This window comes from Lissotriton vulgaris, chromosome 3_1, assembly GCF_964263255.1.
Source record: "Lissotriton vulgaris chromosome 3_1, aLisVul1.2, whole genome shotgun sequence".
NCBI lineage: Eukaryota > Metazoa > Chordata > Amphibia > Caudata > Salamandridae > Lissotriton > Lissotriton vulgaris.
The window spans coordinates 1,252,626,869-1,252,649,254 of NC_141689.1; the positions used below are offsets into that span (position 1 = coordinate 1,252,626,869).

At 44.0% G+C, this 22,386-nt stretch overlaps 1 protein-coding gene across 1 annotated transcript in view; it reads right to left on the reverse strand.

Moving 5' to 3' along the window:
* Positions 1–17,029: 17,029 nt before the first annotated feature.
* Positions 17,030–22,386, reverse strand: part of MOB1B (MOB kinase activator 1B) — a 251,585-nt gene continuing 246,228 nt past the window's right edge. Inside the window, exon 6 of the mRNA XM_086961765.1 lies at positions 17,030–22,205. Coding sequence (XP_086817891.1) covers positions 22,128–22,205 — 78 coding nt within the window. The 3' untranslated portion in view covers positions 17,030–22,127. The remainder of the gene's footprint in view (positions 22,206–22,386) is intronic.

Genomic DNA, 22,386 nt, shown 5'->3' on the forward strand with positions numbered 1-22,386 from the left:
TACCAAAACTATTGGTTTATAGTTCAATGTGGATTAATCACATGCCACTACGTCTATGTTTGTGTGGTCATTTTATTTGTTTTTGTCTGTGTCTTTTCTCTTTTATAGTGACATACATAACTTCTGCGAGCAAAGAACACAACTAGGAAATCAGGTGATCTTTTTTCATGTTGCAGCTATGTTAACATGTAGTCACTTTTTAACCTTTCACAACACTTTTTGCAGTAGCATTTTCTAATATTCCGGTCCTGATGAAAGCAATGGACTCCTTAGTCCCTTGGAATTGCTGAAACATATCGACCATATTTTCATCTAGGTAGATATTTGTTAAATCTACTTATGCTGCTCTTTTAATATTGGTGAAGCGAGCATAGAACACAATAAAGTTAGTCTTACTCCTGCTCCCTCACCCAATTTTATTGCTCACCAATCACACTTTTTCACATTAGCACTGCAAATCAGTCACCCTCATTTTTTACTGATGGGTAGCTTGTGACACTCTAAACCACCTTTGGCCACTACTAGGTTCTTAAGAGGTTATACTATCTGACCTTCCATCTCTACCGGTAGTGTACCTACTTTGTGGTTAACAGGAATCCCAAATGAAGAAGGGCGGTTCCAAGTGGTGACTGATGGGTATCCTGTTAGATATCACAGGTATCCATCTATGTATTTCTACAATTGCTAGATGAGTTGACACTGATTTTTGTTAGTTTAATGAACCACACATAGACTTTATAGACCCTTTGACACTTTTGTGTTTTATGCATTTAGTTAGGGAATGTGTCTCTGTCTGGTCTCTAAACTCCCTTAGGCCCTCCCTGACCATATTGTTTTTTTCTTTTTTCAGCCCTACATTCTAACATTACATACTTGAATTCTAGTAGAATTACATACTAACATTCTACCATGACTTACATTGGAATACTACACACCGCACATGACTTTACAGCAGGGGTCTTCAAACTGTGGGGCACGACCCCCAGGGGGGCCGTGGAGAGATGCAAAGGGGTCGCGCCATCACAGTGTCACTTCTGCCCTGGCCTCCAGGGCGTCAGCCCCCCTCCTCCCCCATCCTGTGTCTCAGCCCGGGCTGCTGCAGTGCAGCTCACGCTCCTGGGGCCTCGGCTGGGCAGTGTCTGGAGTCTTATCTCCGGCTCGAGTTTTCACAGGTCTTGAATGACCATTAGCATATTTACATGCTTTTGTTAACGGATTACCAAAGCTTGGCTTTTTTATGGTTCCAGTACCCCCTGCGCCCCCACTCTGCCTATTCCTTACATTTGTATTTTTACAAGTACTGCTGTAGTGTGAGAATGCATTTAATGTAAAGAAATATAAAGTTGGGTTGCCAAAAGAAACATGCCTGCTATGTGTTGTTTAAAGATCCTGCAGAGACCTGCTCTTGACACTAAATTGAGTTACAAATAAAAAAGGATGTATTAATTAGTGATGTGACTTTTCTGTCTTTATTTTCTTTAATTATTAGTCATGGATCATTGAGGCATCCCTAGAACACAATTAAAATTGCTTTCTATTTAGATTTGCTGTTCTAAGTATTCACAGATAAGTGCAAAAAATACAGCTGTAAGTAACTGCTTATTTCTGGGCCATCACAATAATGAGCTGGTAACCCTAATCATTAGACTGGAAGTTTGTTGCAGGATCAGCACATTATTTATTTCCTCCACCCTCAAACCCTGATTAATGCCATTATAGCAATAGTTTAACTTCTATCTGAAACCCTACGCTTCACGTTTCTGGGAATGCACCCTGCTTTCAAACTACTCACTTCTCATTCTCGCCTTCACTTTCACGTTCACCCTGCACTCCCAGCGATCACAATGCACTCACACTGATCACCATGCACTCACACTATTCACCCGCTCACCCTGCACTCACACTGATCACCATGCATTCACACTGATCACCATGCACTCATAGCGATCACCATGCACTCATAGCGATCACCATGCACTCATAGCGATCACCATGCACTCATAGCGATCACCATGCACTCATAGCGATCACCATGCACTCATAGCGATCACCATGCACTCATAGCGATCACCATGCACTCATAGCGATCACCATGCACTCACACTGATCACCATGCACTCACAACATTCACCCGCTCACCCTGCCCTCACAGTGATCACTCTCCACTAAAAATTTGCTAGCATTGTTCACTCTGTACCTCGCCCTGCAGTCATACGAGCACATTTCTGACCCTGCACTCATGTAACACTCCACTCACCTGTCCCCCCCTTACTGCTCAATCTGTAGCTCACTCAAACAAGGCTATCGCTAACCATGCACTAATTCGTCCCACTCTGCACTTACAGCCGAACCCAAATTAATATGGTCATCTCACTCACCCTGCAGTCACCATACTCACGCTGTTGCATTGCTCACCGTGCAGTCACATGGGCACTCTTGTCACCCACACAGTGCAGAAGGTTAAAGTGCCGGGTACAAAGAAGGTGTACCATGCACATCACAGAACTGAGTGTGAGTAAACTATGAGTAGCGCTATAAAAAAAATGAAATGTTTGTCAGACAGGTGCTAAAGAGAGATGAGGTGTATTGTTGGTGAGTGGTAGTGAGGGAATTCATGGAGAAGGTGGAAAGACTGTGGCACTGTGTGCGACCAGTGCTTGGACAAGCCCTGGCTGGGAGTGTTTACTACACCCACCCCCCCGGAAGTTCGGGTCTAGTGGATCCCCTGCTGCTGCCTATTATTTACATTTGTAGTGCGCTACTGTTACCAAAAGGTGTCCTGGGGCTAATAACCATCTGCCTGCAATGTGAGAGAGGGATCCGGGGTTGGGAGAGGAGAGAAGAGAGGGATGGAAGGAAGGGGGTGAGAGGAAAGGGGCATGGGTAAACTGCTTAACTCTGCACAAGACCACCACGGTTTGAATGCAACCTTGCTGCTCCCAGCCATGGACAGGTGAGCTTCTAATGTGGCAGCGCGTATTCCTGCGGATTGGGAGGCCCTTCACAGAGGTTGACTAGACCTCTTTCTGATGTTAATTGCTGTATTTTGGTTATAAACTGGTAGTGATGGGGTGAAATCTTTCCTCAGTATTACTGTGTTTAAAAAAAAAGTCTAAATAATAAAGCAATGCTACCCTAAAATACGCAGCATCACAGAACATTATTTACATTTTCTACTCACACAATTTAGTGAAGCCTGTCGCATAATTTGGTCCTCACCTTCCTCATAACCTAGAGGTTTAGACATTTTTGTCAGGAGGGGGTCCTTACGCTTGAAAATGTTGACAGGGGGGTCTCTGCATCCAAACGTTTGAAGACCTCTGCTTTACAGCAATGAGCTCCTGGTTTCATCCACGAGTCTTGAGACTGGTACGGGTAAGTTTTTCGCTTATCACTCCCTATATTGTATAAACGTAAACTAACTTCTTCCACAGGTATGCTACAGCGCCCAGAGCACATCACTTTACAGCAATAGCTCACAATTTAGGCTCACTGTTTAATCCCAGAGTCTTCATACCAGTAGGGGCGAGTAGTTAGCTTCCCACTACCTATATATTATAAACGCATACTAACACTACTTACACACTTATACTGCAGCGGCTAGTATCCTACAGCGCCCAGAGCCCATCACTTTACAGCAGTCAGCTCTGTTTCATCCCCAAGTTCCCACCGGTTAGCGTAACTACTTCGCTTCCGGTATACTATCAACACACAGTAGCAGCCAGTAGTTCCCTTCCCACTTCCTGTATGATACAAAAACGCCTACTAACACTACTTGCACCCATATGCTACAAACACCAGACCACATTACTTTACAGCATTGACCTCACGGTTTAGACTCTCGGTTTCATACCCGTGTAGCACCATATATCAGCACCATGTCACTCCAAGCAACACCGCACTTTCAGACCGGTAACAGTGAAAACTAGCTACTGGCGACCGCCAGGAGGTAATAAAGAACAAATTACAAAAGTTCCTTGATTCTTTTAACTTTCAAAATTTCTCTATTACTGTCTTTCTACTTCTCCATATAAACAGTTTTTTAAATATTCAAGCACACATCGAAATCAGAAATGCAGCGTATTCTATCAACACACTTTCTAGAATATTCTACAACACAGAGGTTAAAAGTTCATACATTTATTTAAACCTAACAATATTTTTTTGGAACATTTTCTCGAACATTTGACGGCACGTGCATGTTTAAAGGTCACGATTGTTTTAAGTTCGAACAGTGCCTTCCAAATGCAAGTAGCAGTTGTGGTTGAGTTGAGCAAATTTTATCCATTTTATCCTAGAATATGTACTCCACGTGCAAACTGCTTTTTCTTAACCAATCACAAACCTACTTTTTCACAAAACTAATGTGCACCCTACTTTTAAAAAACAATGCTTTTCATCTCCCAATCAGGTACTGTGTTGTATGCAAAAAGAAACTAGTTACCCATCTTTAAACATATCTCTTATTCTACGAAGGAACTGCATGAGCTACAGACATCTTTCCATACCTTCCAGCCATACCTTCACAATGCTAGTGTAGATCGTAGGACATAGCTATGTTTCCTGGTGCAAGAGGTATGCAGAACAGAGACGTATTGACTTAGATCTAGGTTTAGAAAATGTGGACATTAAATGGTTTGGACACAGAGGATTGAAGTGGCGCCAATTGTTGCCTTTGGTTAAAACTGTTTGAATCTCCAACATCCTGACCTCATGATTGTGCACTGTGGTGGAAACGACCTAGGCACATTGACTAATGCCAAAGACAGAAGTGGAAATGGTCCAAACAATTTTGTCCTCAGATTGAAAAATCTCTGAAAAAAGTCCACAAAGCTGTATCTGCATACCTCAGAGACCACAAAATGGTCTCCATCTACAACAACATAGGATTTTATATGGCGGATATATACAGAAGTGAGGTAGTACACTTCACAGATCAGGGAAACCGAGTTTTCATGAATAACTTGAAGCGGTGCAACCGCACTTATATGTAGCTCCAACTAATGAACACAAGGGCTCTTTTTAGAGCCACCCTATAACTTACAACCTCGGACCGCTATTTTAGGGCCATATAATGGCAACTCCCAGACCCTCGCCAAAATGTATTCTCCACACAGCTGTGGTTCAGCGGCCATACCATCTCGCTTTGATCCCCAGCTCTACTCACCCGTAGGGTTGAGTAGTTTGCGCTTTACAAATACCGTATTGATTTACCTTCGCACTCCTATACAACACCACCTAAGCACCATACACAAGCTACAATGTTCGAAACAAAAGTTCATCCAAGTAGCTAGAACTACATGCTGAAACTACTTGCACAGATGTGGCACAGCAGCCAGAGCACATGACTTCACAGCATATGACACAGCTTGGGCTCACAGTTTAATCGCCGACTCCGGAACCAGCTCAGCTTAGCAGCATGAGACCCTAGACAATACCTCACATATATTCCGTACCCCAGGGTTTTCAGACCAGTACGGGTCAGTAGTTCATCCTAGTAGTTATAAACACATGCTGACACTACTTCCACAACTGTAGTGCAGCAGCCATGGCAAATGACTTCACAGGATGAGACACACGATTTGGGCTCACGCTTTAATCTCAGAGTCCCGCACCAGCTCACCTTACCCGCACCAGACTCTACGCAATACCTCACTTAATTTCCATAGCTCGTAACACCTTAGCCGATCAGATGGCAGAATTCCCAAATATGGATATCTGTAAATTTCGATATTTCTCAAAAGCTACCGAACGAATTTACACCAAATAAACAAAAGCCTGCTTTCTAGACCAAGACCCTTCTCCCTGCAAAATTTGGGGTAATTCTGTTCACCTGTTCGACCTGTAGCCTTGTCTAAAGCTTCCTATGGAAATTAATATGGAGAAAACACGTTTTGGTACCCAGCCTTTTTTCTCCCCCCTCCCCCTCAACGAATCACCCCCTAACTTTCAACATAGGAGCTGATATCAACAAAGAATTCATTTTGAAAATTTGACGAAGATTCGTCAATCGGCGTCAAAGTTACTGGGAATAGAATGTTGCCATTTTCCTATGGTAACTAAGTCCTAACTATAACTACCCACTGGCATACACCAATAGGATAGATGGATATATATATATTTATATTTTCATATTTATATATTTTTTAATATTTCCGAGGTCCCCGCACAAGGGCGAAATATTCAGTGCTTATGACTTTGATGAGCATCCCCTGGAAGAGAACAAGATCTTTCTTAGTCTCGCAGCAATCCCTACTGAACCAGATGTACATGATATTCTTAGTTGAAAATCTTCTTCCTACGCGGTTTTGACAAGACCCTTTATAAAGTGTCAACCAAAGTGGGAGGGTCAATGTTTGTTTTCTTCAAGGTTTATTTTGTTCTACTGCAATGTTTATCAAATCAAAAGAATTCTGCCATAAGTTGAAGTTGGTTGTACAAGTACTTATGAGCACCGATCTGTATATGTAGCATGGAGCAAACAACGGCTAATGGTTATACAAACAAGAGTTTCCAGCTCCGTAACTGATATTATGACTGGTTCAGCTGTTATCGGTGGAAATATTTGCGCCCGGCATCAATTCAAAGCAAAAAAGTAATTTAAAGGGCTTGCCTTTTTTGAGAAATTCGTGGTGTGCTTCACAGAACGGAGGACATGTACGAAAAGGAAAACAAAGGATATCTATTAGACAGCATTTCGAGAAGAAGCACAGAGGGCGCTAGAGAGTGGCGACAGAGCTGCAGCAGCGGGAGTGGCGGTGCGGGGTGAGCGGCAGCAGAGGGAGGAAGAGGAGAGCGCTGTGGCGTGCGGCGGACAGCAAGCAGGAACGCCGCCGCCGCCGGGACCCAAGACCAGTTCCGGGATCTGAAAGGCCGATTCGAAGGGCCGTAACCCGGGAGCCGGACTCCGGACCCGCCGCCACCCCAGTCATCGTCACAGTGCCCGCTACAGCATACAGCCGACTACAGAGGCGAGGGGAACGAGGCGAGGAGAACGTGAAGAACGCGGCGGTGGCGGCAGGGATGCAGTAAGCGGTAAGCGGAGACCTGCACCTTTACTGCACTGCACCCGCAACGCACCGCCGCACCGCACCGCCAATCACCACGCCACTTGCCACATTCGCCCACACATTTACCCGCCCCTGCCCCGGCGTCAAGCGCAAGATAGCCGGCTGTAGAGCAGCAGCGGCACCAAACAGTGGCAGCAAACAGCGATTAATTAATCAAAAGTGCACAAGCACAAATGCACAAGTGCAGCAGCAGCAGTAAGCGAGCTGCCTACCAGCCTACCAACTCACCAATTCAAAGCGGCCAAGCAGCCAAGACGAAAATCAGCGCTAGGCGTGAGGCGCGAGGATCCTTCTAGTAGCCGGCGGACCCCACTGAAAAGCGCGTGGCAAGAAGTAAGAGGCAACACCAAGAAGAGCAACGCAGCCCCTGGGGGCTTTGGTTTCCTCCAATCGAGCAGCAGTAACCCAGGAGCCGGCAAATCACCTAAGCCACCTAAGCCAACCCAAAATGAGGACCAGAAACTCTACCCTAATCCAACCCCAGGAGAAGCCCCGGCCGCATAGCTCTGCCAAGAGAAGGAAGGCGAAGCTATTTTACCCCCCAGTACTAGAGCTAGGGGGACCTTACCAAGGCCCAGGGCCCTGGGATGAGGAACATGCAGGGGGAGCGGGAGCGACTGGAGCTACTCCAACCTTCCCGGGACAAGACATCGACTTCATTATGGAACTGCCTGCTCCTTCCCTCCCAGCCCACCCCCAATCTGACATCAGGGGAAAGCCTCCTAGCACCCAGAACTCAAACATGCTCAAGCCCAGGCTCAGCATTAAAGATCGTTCAAACTGTCCCGCTGGGAACAGAGACATAAGGAGTTTATTGAATCCAAAAACATCCTCTACCCCCACTTGTTCCAGCTCTTCGGACAGCTTGCTCGCTATCAAAGTAACAGAGGAAGAAGAGTTGAACTTAACACTTGCAAGCCCTCGGGCAAACAGGATACCTCTCTCACCAACAATACTTACCCTCCAGAGTGGCACGCGACCCAAACCTTTGATACTGGATACGGAGGCACTTGGGCACACCCAACCAAACATCACAGCCCAGACTCTTCCCTCCTCAGCGGACTGCCAGCGGAGCAGCCCTTCCGCAGCTACAGCGAGCATATATGTCACTTCAGACAGCTCCCATGCCAACAAGAGAGGAGGCACAACCCCCCCCCCCCCCACTATACCAACGCACACAGAATTGTTCTATGACTCGCCGGCCATGGAGGAAGGTGTAACCCGACAATTATTCAACAGGACCCCAAAACACTTACTGAACTTACCTATATCGGGCCCCCAAGAAAATGATAAAACGGCCCCATCCCCGCCCTCGGATAGCGGCCCTGTAAATACTAATCATCTATCATCAATCAGTGAAGCCCTTGTCTCAATGACCGGCGCAGCGATAATGCACGCGGACAAGCTTGATGTGCAGATCAACATTCTACAAACAGTGGCAAATCTGATATCGGGGATAGACTCAAAACTGGACAACTTGAACGCCCTGATACGCAGAGCGCAGGACAGCACACAATTCAAACAAGAGTCATGCAGTTGTAGTCCGACTCTGCACAGTCTAGAAAAACTTCCAAATATTATGACCACTCTAATAGAGGACCTCAAGGGGGAAGCAAATAAAAAAAACGGCTTGAAGAGTATGCCTTCAATTACACAGGGCCCCGCCATGGCACACTCCACGGATAACAGCCCGGCCATCCCCTGCCCAAGCAGCTCGGAAAAGCCAGCACCCTTGGCCTCGCCCTATGCTGGCGGCACAAGACTAACCCTGACAAAGGCTGAAAGTCAGGAACACCAACCAACCCTCAGCCGTCCAGCCCAGAGTCACAAAACCTGTCAAGAAAAAACAAGAAAAAACTAAGAAAACTCAACAAGGAGAAGAAAAATAACGCATACGCTACCAGCGTTATTCACAACTGGTTACGACCCAATAAGCAGCCTACCCTGGCAGCCCCCATGCATAAAGCAGAAGTCACAGGATCATCGACCGAAATCTTACACATCTTCACTTTAGCCCAGGACCAAAGCTTGCTTGCTCCCCCCCTGGCTTATCAACCCGCGACAGCGCCAATAACACAAACACATGCGCATGATTCGCAGGCAACCAACCTTGATGAAGCCACGCAACACCTGCAGGAGCCTCGCCAAACCAGATCTGAGAACCCAGCACAAACCAAGCTCACAATGAGCGAAGCAATAGCCCCCGTTAATCCAAAAACTATCAATGTCACCATCGGAGACTCTCAGAGCGTTCCCCACGGGCCAACTCCCTTTAAACCGGAGCAAGCCGTCGATAGGCAACGGAATAAGCACTGCTCCTCCAGCACAACGCCCATGGAGGCACCTCAAGCGACAATAGGGCCAAACCAGCAGACAAACTTTCACCTGTCCGGCTCGAAGAGGACACCTCCAATCAAAATCCAGGGCAAAACTGGCTTAAAGAGGCCATTCCAAGCCAAGCAAATGAAGAGGACCGGAAAATACTGTTATATCCAGAATACACCTCTCAAGGAAAATGGGACATCCTGAACCGAAGTAATCTCTTAACACTCTGCGCAAACCTGCCGGGACTGGAAGATATAAAAACCAAAGACATCGAGACCATCTCTTTCCTGCCCCCAGATGCAGAAGAAAAAAATGAAACAACAGAATTAACCTTCATCAGACCAGACCTGGCGGAGGCACTGCGGAGCCAACAACCATTACTAGAAAGCTGGGGCATAAAGATAAAGGCAAAGCCGACCCAAAAATATCCCTTAATCTTAAAAGCATCGATTCCACACCCTAAGCCGGACAAGCGGGCACATGACATGGTTGACTCTACATCCACAAACGCTCCTACCACCCATCAGCGAAAAATTGAGTCCGTTCTCCAGGGGTGCAAAGGTAGCATAAACAACAGCCCAATCGACGGCACCCCAATTAAGATCACAACAAACCTCACTCAAGGAAAACGATTGTGCACAACCAGGGGTCACTCATGCAACGACTGGTCCTGGCTGTCATCTGCACTAAATCCCAGCTCCTAATACAGCCCGCCCCGCAAATTCAGTTCGAACATCTCAACATGCTGCTAGCGAGCGAGAAAAAAATCTAAAGAAAAAAGAGAAATTCACCGAGAGTCTAAAAATACTAACGTGGAATGTCTCAGGACTCAAAAAGCTGCTACTAAGCCCAGCTGCAGTGAAATTCTTGGAGGAAGCAGACATTATTTGCACACAGGAAACTTGGCTGACCCATCCACTCTCGCTAAGAGGATATGCAGAATATAGTAAAGCGGCTAAAAAGACCAACATATTCGGAAGACCATCAGGGGGAAAGTGCGTCTATATAAAACATGCCTCGAACATAGAATTCTTGGAAGTACATAATCTACCAGACACCCTACAGGCGGGCATTCTGAAATTCTCCAACTCGACCAACGGAATCCCACCAATACTACTAATCAACATCTATCACAACTTGCAGGAGAATACATTTAACTCGCTCATACTCGCAAATCAATTAGAAACTTTACTGCTAGGCTACCCATCATTAGACTGTATTATCCTCGGTGACTTTAACATTCATAACATAGGGGTTTCAACCAAGCAAAAACAACACCGCGGGGGGACCGAAGCACTGAATGAATTCTTAAACTCTCACAAACTGGCGACGGCCCACACATTGCTCTTAAATAACACCCCGGGAGCCTTGATCGGTCACACGTATAACAACCAAACGACGATCGATTATATCATCTTAAGCGATAACTTGAAAGACAAAATGATAAATTTCATGGTTCACCAACATAATGATAGCGATCACGCAGCCCTAACAATAACCATGAACTTATCGGTGCAATCAAGATATCAGCCGATATGCGTGGGGGCATCGGACGGCCAAGAATTAACAAAACTGCCCAAAAGAATAAAATGGGGGCAGGTAGCCACAGCAACCTTTAACAACTGGGCAAACACGTGGGCAGGCTGGCCCCCGCGTAAACACAACCAGGAGATGATAGCCATATGGGAAGGAATCACCTTGACCCTAGCAGCAGAACTTAGGGGAGGTGGAGACAAACCCAGGGCAATCCGCTGGCACCCTCCAACCACACTCAGATTCAATGCAGAAATTAAAACCAGTGCAAAGGACTTAAACAAAAAAACGTAAAGCCTACAGTAAAAACCGCACAACTAAAAACAAAATCCAACTGCAAGAGGTCGCAAAGAGCCACTCCATAAAAGTGTGGGCCGCAAAGCGTAAACATTGCGAGGCTCAGTGGCTGAAAATTTTCGATCTATTGAGCCCCGGAAAATCACAAGAGTTTTGGAGTTACATCAGTCATCTTGGTCGAGGCACAAATCATAGAGAAAACTCCCTTGAGGCATCTGTCTGGGTCCGCCATGTAAAAGCGCTTTACCAGGAAGAAGGACTTACCATCAAGCCTCACAACACGACCCCACAAAAATTGGACCCGGCTTTAACTACTAACATAACATCCCCTCCTGGAAAAGCTCTAGTGTCCAAAATATTAAAAAAAATTCGAGCAAACGGCGCACCGGGCCCCAACGGTCTACCAGGCCACCTATTCAAATCAAACATCGAATTCTGGTCTGAAAACCTGCCCCACCTATTTTCTGACTGTTGGCTGTCGGGGGCTGTGCCCGACTCATGGCGAGGCTCGCTCCTGCACTGAATTCATAAAAAAGGGACCAAATCAGACCCAACAAACTACCGTATGATCGCCCTGTTGGACATTGAGGGTAAAGCTTACGCAAGTGCCATCCTGAAAGACCTCACAGACTGGGCAAGTGAAGAAAAACTCCTGCCATTCTGTCAAACCGGTTTCAGACCAGGGTCCTCGACTGTGGATAACATCACAGCACTCTCTTACCTAATCAATCGAGCACGGCTGTGTAAAAGCCTCCCTTTATTTGCCTGCTTCATCGACTATTCTGCTGCGTTCGATGGGGTAGACCGTACCATCCTATGGAGAAAGCTGGTCCACTGGAAGATCGATCCTTCCCTGTTAAGAGCGATACAATCCCTGTACCAAAACACCTGGGTAAGAATCAAACTTTCAAACGACTCCGCAACTGATAAGATAGACACGAACCGCGGTTTAAAACAAGGGTGCGTGTTGGCGCCCCTACTGTTCAACTTATATACAGCAGACATGGAGACAGCCCTGCTGGGGGCCACCTTAGTAACACCAAAGATCGGGGCAACCAAAACACATTTCATGCAGTACGCGGATGATCTCGTAATTTTGGATCACACAAATACAGGACTCCAAAAGGCACTCACCGCCCTGGCAATATATAACAACAAAAACAGGCTGGTAGCAAACCCGACTAAATCAAAAATAGTCATTTTTGGGCACTACCCCCAAAAAAAAAAAAAGAGCAAAATGGAGCCGCGGTCACTTAACCTTGGACAGTACCCAGAAATACTTATACTTAGGGGCCTCCTTTCATGAATCAGGGTCGTGCGGCACCCACTTAAAGAAAATACAGGGTAAAGGTAAGTCCATCACCTTTGCCCTATGCAAACTACAAGCCCTTATACACAGTCCATCAGCAACGGCCATTCAAAGAGTCCTCAAGGCCAAGTTAATGCCGGCCCTTAACTACGCACAACAGGCGTATCCAGGAAAATAAAATAAGGAGTTGGAAAAAATCCATTGCGGGGCATACAAGAGACTGTATCACCTGCCGAAATGCATAAGAAACACTCTAATCCGCCTGGAATTCGCCCTTAACCAACAAACCTTGGAAGAGATGGCAGCCCTAAGTAAATATTATTACCTCGCAACAGCGGCACGCGATAACACACAAAGGCCGTCCTGAAACACATCTTTACTGAACCAGGGAACCCCTGGTCAGCTACCATCGAAGCTGCCATGACGCAATTGAACCTGGCGATCGAGTCGTGGAACCCAGATCTTGTCAACTACAGGACCATCAAACATGTGATAAAGAGACAAGTGCGTGCACGCTCCCGGGAGCTGTACTTGGAGTCCCTCAGGAAAAGAGCCTTCCATGAGTCCTTATGCTTGCCACACATCGCGCACAATCCTCGAAACCATCTCACGCAGGCCGTGGGCCTCCCAGCTCTCCACAAGATCCTCGCCTACAGATTGCACCCCCTGCCACTCAATGAACTATATCACCCGGAAAATGCAGGCACAGGAGTTCGGGATTGCAGACTCTGCAACTATAAATGAGAGTCACTGGCCCACTTACTGTTTTGCTGCCCCGCTCTACGTGCACCCCGCACACTCTACCTTAGGCCCATTCTCAGGGATGCTGGGACACGCACAGTCAAGGAAGCAATCCATCATCTATACACCTTGAGCGTAGTAAAACAGATGGCCTCATTCGGAAAATTTATACAACAGACTCGGCTCGAGTTGACAGCAGCAAAGGCCACGCAGGAATAGAGACCTTGCTGTAGGACCCCCGGTGGCCCTCACAGGCCCCCGACTGCATGTGCCCGTATGAACTTTGGGTACTTCTTATAAACGCTTGTCACCAGAAATTCTGTGTTTTTTTGCCCTTACCAACTTTGGGAACTTTTTAACATACGCCTGACTACTGAAATTTTGTGGTTTTTTAACTTTTGTAATTTTATACCTTGATCTTAATGTAATGGTTTTAAGTAACCACACAATAAAGTTATCCCTTCATTCATTCATTCATTCAACTGATATTATGGTAACTCGGACAGCAGTCACAGAGGCCAAGTCAGTAATTCTATCCCAGCATTCTACAGATGTCCTGTTGTACTGTTGACATGATCTTCTCTGTATCTGTAATATGACACAATGTATACATGTACCAACAGATAAAAGTGCACAAACTTAATAAAAAGATATACAAAAAATAAACAAACTGTCAACCAAATTACAATGGACATCAACTGGGATGTTGGAGATGAGAGGATGAATAAACGGGGATATAGGAACAAAAAGTAAATTATAAATCTCAGACAATGTATCTATGTTCACCAAGACCGATGACCATTTAATAGATTTGCAGTTATTACCCAAGATGGGCAACACAGCTGGAATTACGGGAGCGTGGCATTTATTAATCAAAGTTCCTGGGAGCTTTTTCAAGTGTATAGAGTAATGGTCACTGCCTTCCCTGTCATCCCGAATAAAATCTACTAATTTGTCCCACATGAAAACTAAACCCCAAAATAATCAATATTGGTTCTGGGTCATATTGTGCGATATACTCTAACCAATCAGGGGCCACTACTTTGGTCTTCAGCCCAGCGATGTTCCATGATATGTTAAAAAGACCAGGAGTGTTAACCTGCAATTGGCCTCCAGGAAGACCCACTAAATAGGTTTCTGATGAGCTGTAACACATGTGCACCACTGAAAACATATCCTATGGGACACTGCCTTGCAAGTTAGAGGTGTCTGAAGTAGAAGAGACAACTGGTGCCCCATGTCAGTAGGCTGCCAGAGGCCCTGTCACTTACATAAGAAATTACATTGGCATGAAAAGTGGTGTATCCAGATTCATAGAATGGCTGGGTCAACAATGTTTCTTGGACTATGCAAAGGTAAGCCTCTTCTGCACTATGAAGGGCCCCAAGCACGTCCAGCGCTGTGGGCTGTCAGCGCTTATTGCGGTGTGCGCAGTCCCGCCCCTCTAGGCACACAGTGAGCTGGGAGGCAGAGTCCCACTCCAGCCGAATAGCAGACAGCAGTAAGGGCAGTGTAGTGGGCTGGGAAACTGCCTGTTGGAACCCGCGCCAAGGGTTACCGTCGACACTTATAGTGAGTGTGCTGTTGGAACTGGCATTTGAATAGGGCACAATCTTCCAGTACTGTGGTCTGGAAGCACTGCCTGCAGTCTAGGCATGTCTCATCGCAGACAATTAAACGTCATCCTCTGATAGGGTTATAGGCTTTGTGACCCAGTATCTAGCAAAGTTAGGTAAACTATGTCTACCCCAACCATTAGAATTGGTCCTTTTTGACTGGAAATGGTGTAAGTCCAGATCGGAGGGTATTATATGGCTATTAGACATGTTACAAGGAATGACCAGTATTGCATACTTTACTGTTATTGCCATTAACCAGTGCGGTTGCTGCAGTTGTAGAGTGTTACTTGGCCAATACTATAATATTTGTTTCCACTGTATTACTTTTTAGCCATGAATAACAAGCGGTGGCAAAGCAAACAGGTCTTGCCTAGGCAAGAGCTATTGGCTTTGCAAATGTGTCAGCCATGTTGTACACCAACGTGGCTGCTGCTGTTCAGAATGGCTAAAATATATTAGTGTAGAGAGGTGTGGTGAGTCAGAGTGGAATGGCGAAGAGTGGAATGGTGGAGAATGGAGTCACGCAGAGTAAAGTACAGTAGGATGGACTGGTGTATAATGCATTGGCGTAAAGTGCTGGAGATTTTAGTGGCGTAGACTTCAGCGGTATAGATCAGTGTTGCTTAGTAATGTGCAGTAATATAGTGGTGCAGAGTGGAGTTATGTGGGGTAGTACAGAGTGGTGTGGGGTGGTGCAGAGAGGAGTGGTGCAGAGCCGAGCGGCGGCGAGCAGAGTAGGGTGCCGTAGAGTGGTACAGAGTAGAGTTCAGTGGTGCAGAGTAGAATATAGTTTTGTAAAGTGCAGTGGCATAAAGGAGAGTGCAGTGGTGTGGATTGATGATGAGCGTGGAGCGCAGAGCCATGGTGTGTACTGGCATAGAATACTTTAGCACAGAGTACACTGGTGTAGAGTGCAGTGGTGTAGAGTGTAAGAGTGCATTGGTGTAGCGTCAGTGCAGTGGTATACAGTAGAGTGGACTGTGTAGAGTGCAGTGGCAAGAGTGTTGCAGAGTAAAGTGATGTAGAGTGCAGTGGTGTAGAAGTGTGCAGCTTTCTAGAATTAAATAGCGTACAATGCAGCGTAAGAATGAAGAGGCGCAGATTGCTGTCAAGTAGAGTGCAGTGGTGCAGAGTAGAGTGGCACAGAGTGCAGTGGCGTAGAGTATAGTGGCAGAGAATGCAGAGCCAGAGTGGCGCAGTGTGGAGTGATGCAGGGTGCAGTGGCGTGTGTTGCAGAGTGAGTGCATTGGCACAGAGTGCAGTGTTACAGAGTGTTGCAGAGTGGTGTCCGAGAGCAGTGGTGTAGAGGGCCATAGTGTACAGAAGTGCAGAGCTGAGTGCATTAGTGTAGAATGCAGAGGTCTAGGGTGCAGAGGCCTACAAGTAGATTGTTTCAGAGTAGAGATAGGTGGCTTGAGTGGAGTGGTGCAGGGTAGATTGCAGTGTCGTAAAATGGCGTAAAGAAGCATAGAATGCAGTGGTGAAGAGTAGATAGAGTGGCATAGAGCGCAGGGGCATAGAGTTGAGTGTTACAGAGTAAAGTGCATTGGCGTATTGTGTATCGGCATAGAGTGCAGAGTGGCCTCAAGTGGAGTTGCACAGAGTAGACTGGAGTGGTGTGGAGTGAAGTAGCAAAGAGTGCAGTGGTGTAGAGTGCATTGGCATAGCGTACTTTAGAATTTAAAAATGTGCTTCATTTGTGCGTTCATAATTTATATATTGTGAAATACTTGCACAGTTCATTTAAATGTGTGCTAAAAAAAAATCCAACCCCCAGCATCTAGCAAGATAAGGGGGGGGGGGGGGGGGAGGGGTTCGGACTCATCCTGGACATCCTAAAACAAATAAAGCCAGCATAAAGCTAGAACATGTGAGTTACAAACCACAAAGCCAATGGTACAAAAACAGGCTGAATGCATTGCCAGGGAAGCTTTCTGAATGGCCCCAAGATGTTTTTAGCAAACCAGGCAGCTACGCTCTCTGTTAGGTATAGACCTAAAAAACACAATTATTAAACTGCAGTTTAAAATTCCACTTTCTTGAAAGAAAATATCATCCAAGAAAACACTGCAATGACATTAAGTAATGAGGTGGTGAACAAAAAAAAGAGCCTGGAAATAAATACACCAAGCAACTGTAGTCAAACATAGCTATTTTATTGTTTTTTTCTTATAAACACCATTCGCTTTTCTTTTACTGAAAAACACCCCGAGATTTTAAATATTTGTTTTAATCCCATCACAGTTTATACACATTATTTACATCTCTCACGTGGTGCCGGATTTTCAGATTTACACTTTTTACTTTTTTATAATTATGTTATTTCGGCTTAAAGTAAAATGTAATTCGACAATGTGTTAAAATCAGAAGCAATATTGGCACAGTTAACTTACAGAGTAGGCCGCATGTTGCATTTATCAAAAAATCATACTTCTGCTTTCACTGCTTCCAGATGTCAAAATAAGGAACTAAGTGTGAACATGTGAAGGCTGCTATTGTGGCTAATCGCTCATTCAAAACCGATTTGTAACTTCACCACATAAAAAATTCACCTCAGCGATGGCATGATTTTTTAACCTCACTAACTTTTGAATGTATTGCTTCGAGTGAAACAGCAGAGCAACAAAATTCAGCAAATAAATCACACTAGCATATTTCATTGCTCGCTAACCAGGATTCATATTCCAATAAAGGAAAACATTAACTGTCTTGTCTCAACTTTCGCCAATCAGTATCGTCACCACTAGACTTAAGCAAATACCAGCGGGTAAACGTGTTATTTAACCTAAAAATAGTGGCTAAAATATTCTTTAGTGAAACCTTCACCACACCAGCTTTTATTTTGCTGCCTTTTAGCAAAGTAAGCCTACTCCTTCATCCCCAACATCATTTGCTCGTTGCGCATGTACAAAAATAACAATGCAATTTAGAAGCTATAAAACGTCAGTCCCCTGAAAAATACAGCAACTAACGCCCATTTTATTTTAAAGAACGCATTGTACCCAATTTGAAGACTGCAGTTAGGCATATAGAACGTGGACTTAATTTGAATTTGTTGTTTATGGGCAAATAAAATGAAGTGTGGAACTGCTTAAAAAAAAAACTCTTAAGAAAAACTAAACCCTTGAGAGGACAGTATGAAATGGCATCGTCATTTTGAAGAGTCCGTTACGATCGGTAAAATCCCGATGTAGGAATTACCAATTTATTACATATTTGGTTACTTGTATGAACTTGAAAAAACAAACCCGTAAAATGGTAGGCTCGAGAGAAGGGCAAAATTGTCAGAAATAATACTTGTCTCGATAAGTAATAACTCCAACAAGAAGATGTGGCCGGCTATGGAAAGGGCTTTTAAAAAAGAAATGTTAACATAAAATAAAAAGAAAAGAAAACCCCAGCTTAGCCGGCATGATAAAACGTATTAAAATAGGAGGCAGGGAGGAATAAATGTAGAGGGGGTACATTTATAAAGATGAAAAGCAGCAAACTCATACAAGGTCAAGGTTATAAAACAACAACCAGGCATTTCCTACCATAACGGTACAGTCAAAATGCACACTGCATAGTATGCAGGTAAAAAGGAAATGTCTCCATAATTATAATGTATTCTTCTATATGCAAAGCTCGAGTGTTTGAGATCAAAAACACCTTTTATGTACTTAGAGTGAAGTAAAGTCAAAGGAAAGCATCTGCATCTCGTGTTCTCAAGGTAATCTTTGTTTCTAGGCTTAACAGAAAATAGGTATGGTTACTATTAAACACTTGACTGTATCTATTCCACTTACGAAACACGAGTTGGCCGTATCCACTTGGTAGTCTTCTTACAATAGAGCCCAAAGGCAGACGTCCAAGTACAGCTTTGCAAATTATCCTCAGTCTAGCAAATATTAAATAATGTGCAAAAGAAACCTATCCGGTAGGATTTAACACCAATCTATCTAAAACTGTAAGCAGCTGTACGCGTTTTTTAATCCAGGCTAATATCGCTTGTATTGGGAACCCACAAAAACTTAAAGCTGCAAGTCCTGAAAATTTGAACCAATGATTCAAGGGGTGGCAGACCTATGATCTATTTTCTTTCAACAAGAGCTGCTTTATGTTATTTTTTAGGCAGTTATCTCTAGAGGTTTGCAAAGTCTACTGCAGTCACTTACAGTAAAGTTAGATCTTACTCTGTACATGCTTTACTCATGTTTGTAAGCAGGCACTGCCTACTGAATACATCTATTTCGAATACTTGTAGCCAAACAACGACAAAACAGGGCACCCAAAGAAAATAACTGGCTCTAATCCAAAAATGCAGCACATCTCCTAAACCCAAGCCTTCTGCAGATGGTGAACAACTGTGCACAGTAGTATGAAGCTTGACTTGGTTTGGAATCAGTGGAAAAATACATATTTGAAACTATGGTAAGCTATACCATCAAAAACTTGCGGACATTTGAGGCTGACTAGACTGGCACTTTGGCAACATGAAATAGAATGGACTCCTAGTTACTTTTATATGGTTCCTGAGCTATGACGTTACTAGTGACTGATCACTGGAATTGTCAGTTTGAGATTTGTGAACATTGCCTTTACTGCTTCATAGATCTGATAGGACACTTGTATAACTAAAACAGCAAACACTAATTACTCAACCACAGAACTTTTTCCAGAAGTGACATCATAACCCAGAAGAAGCGCTTTCCTGCCTCAGGAGAAAAACTGTTTGGCTGTTGATTCAGTGCATATTCCAGATTTTGACTTGGAATAAAGAATGAACTTTCAAGGACACAATCTTCAAGAGCATTCATTTTAAACTGTTGAGCAACTGGAAATCGAACTTAGGAAAGAAAATGAACACTGTTATATTACCTCTCCTATTTATGTTCGGCTTTTTTTGGGGCTGTGGGAACCAGTCTATGGTGGTGGGCAAGGTTTGTGTAAAATTACTGAAAATAGTTGTAGTGTGCTGTTTATTAGGCTTAGCTGCCCCTAGTTTTTTTTTTACACCATAGGAACTGAACTCATATTCTGACATTTTTCGTACAAACTACGAGACAAGTCAACAACCAAGGACTAGCTGAAAGCAAAATGGAACATTCCCTCATCAGGCACTGTGTTAAAAGTGACATTAATTTAGTGATCTTTTACTAAACACCGACAGTCAACATGTCCTGTCAACAAGGGCCAAAGGAGTTATTCATTTGAGTATTGTAGACCAAACAAGTTCCAAGTGCTGATTCATGTTCCTCTTTTGTAAAGTTGGTACACTTTTGTATGTTGCGTTCCTTTCCACCTAATACTATGAGGGACAGGATGTAGAATGGCAAGTTAGAAGCACATGGAAAAAAAACTAGCTGCTGCCTGAGATTTACAGCAGCATTAATCTTACAACTGGCCATTCAGGATGCATATCATATTAAGAGGACACAGGTAAACACAGGCATGCCTTTAAAGATTACACGAGAAAAGTGTGATGCAACTGTCAAGACAGAAGACAAGTATAACTGAAAACAAAAAGGTACATAGTGCTAGGAAACCTATTCAAATGTAGCAGATACTCTAGTGCCGACTTGAAGACTTGAACACTGGTAATCTAATAGGAAGATACATTCGTCTAAAGAAGTATCATAACTAAAAGAAATTTGCGGGAACCTGGCACACCCACCTAAAAAAGTGTGCCCCAAAAAAAAACAGGCATTACATGGTAGTTCGACGCATTCCACTGTGGCCATCGGCATTTGACATCCAGCAACTTTCTGGTTCACAGACTGCTTTAAATCATCTGTCAAAATCTGAGCGCTCTACAAAGCTCTTGGTTTGTTTCCCGCCCTCCCCCGCCCCCTTTCATTTTTAAGGCGATGTTTCTTTGGCCACACTGGTGAGTTTATAATCCCCATGGATACTCTGAGAATTCCTTGCAGCTGTTCCCGATTTGTAAACAGGATCCATCAGATTGTGCAATAACAGCGATAATCCCATTTGGACATTCAGAGGCGCAGGTATGACAAACAGGCAGCCACTGGTATGAGCTTTCATTTCACTAACCATGAAACAGAGTGACAAGGGTTTGCTAATGCTCTTATTGCTAACAGTTTTCATCACACTATTTTGGTAACCCTACTTTGAATCTGCTTACGCACGAGAGATGATCAATTTAAAAGTATAACAGCTTTGGCTGAAACTTCAGCAATAGGAGTCTTCATTGCACCCCTGGATGGAATAGCAGTATAAGACCAGCCATGCATTTTCGAATTTGAAGTCCCAGTAAATCCATAGGCTCCGCTGCTTGGTTTGTCTGCAGACTAGGATACCAGATATACATAAATATACATCTGCGTTAAAGCATATTCTCATTCCTGTATTAAAAGCTTGATATTAAAGATGCTAACAAAATATGGCTTTTCATTGTAAGACATTCCAAAACAGGTATCACTAGCAGTTGACAGAGTTTTGGCAATGGCCCAGATCAATAATACATGTGCTTTGCACCTCAGAAGTAAGCCTGGTAAGGCACTTTGACAACAGAGGTCTTTAAAAGACAATATGGATAGGTTACAGCGAGCCCAGCACAGGATCCACCCACCAGCACTGCCAAATACCACATTCAATTTGTCTTCACAAGGATTAAAGTGCCTTTGGGAAACTAACCTTTGGGTTTGCATGTTTGTGGTCTCCTCTATTCCTTCCAGGTGGCACAATTTAATAGACAAACTCATAAAAAGTAAAATAAGCTCTTATATAGTAAAAACATTTCATACAACTTAAGCCATGTACGCACTCATGGCATGAATCAATGTATCCGTTCTGCTTCTGACACCCTAAGGCAATGCTTGCTTTGTTTCACCTAAAGCCTACAACAGTCTCTATGTCTTGAATGTAAAACACTTTAAAATGTTTATGCATCAAGTTCAATGTGCAGTGACGTACAGGTATAGAGAAGAAAACAGTATGCAAATAAGGCCTTATGCGTGATACAGCAGACACTCTAAACTCAAAGATACAGTACAGTTTTCCTAAAGTGGTTGTATTAAAACTATGGACCGAAGCTTTGAAGCATCTCAATATTTGTATAAAAAAAAATCCACACACACAAGCAAATATTTTACCGTGCGTCACAAGATAAAAATAACATGGTTTCCCTAGTTGAAGCAAAGACACTGGATCTTGGCTGCCTGAAACAACTTAACATTGTAAAGAAGGATTGCTTCAAAGAAAAGCCAATTTGCACTCGTTGAATTTTGTTTATCTGTCTTTAGAAGTTAGCTTGTCAATCAATTCCTGCAGCGGTGCAAGCTCTCTGCGATCGATTAGATTGAATTCCTGGAGAAAGATAAAAAAAAAAAACTTAGTTTCATACAGAAGTGCCTACTAGGTCATAAATCAGTACGATTTTTTGCTAAACTGAGATTCATTTAATTAAGATTAATGTGAGAAAACACTATTAATATTGAGGACTGATTACGAAAGAGAACAGAAAAACAAAAAATAAAACGAAGAATTC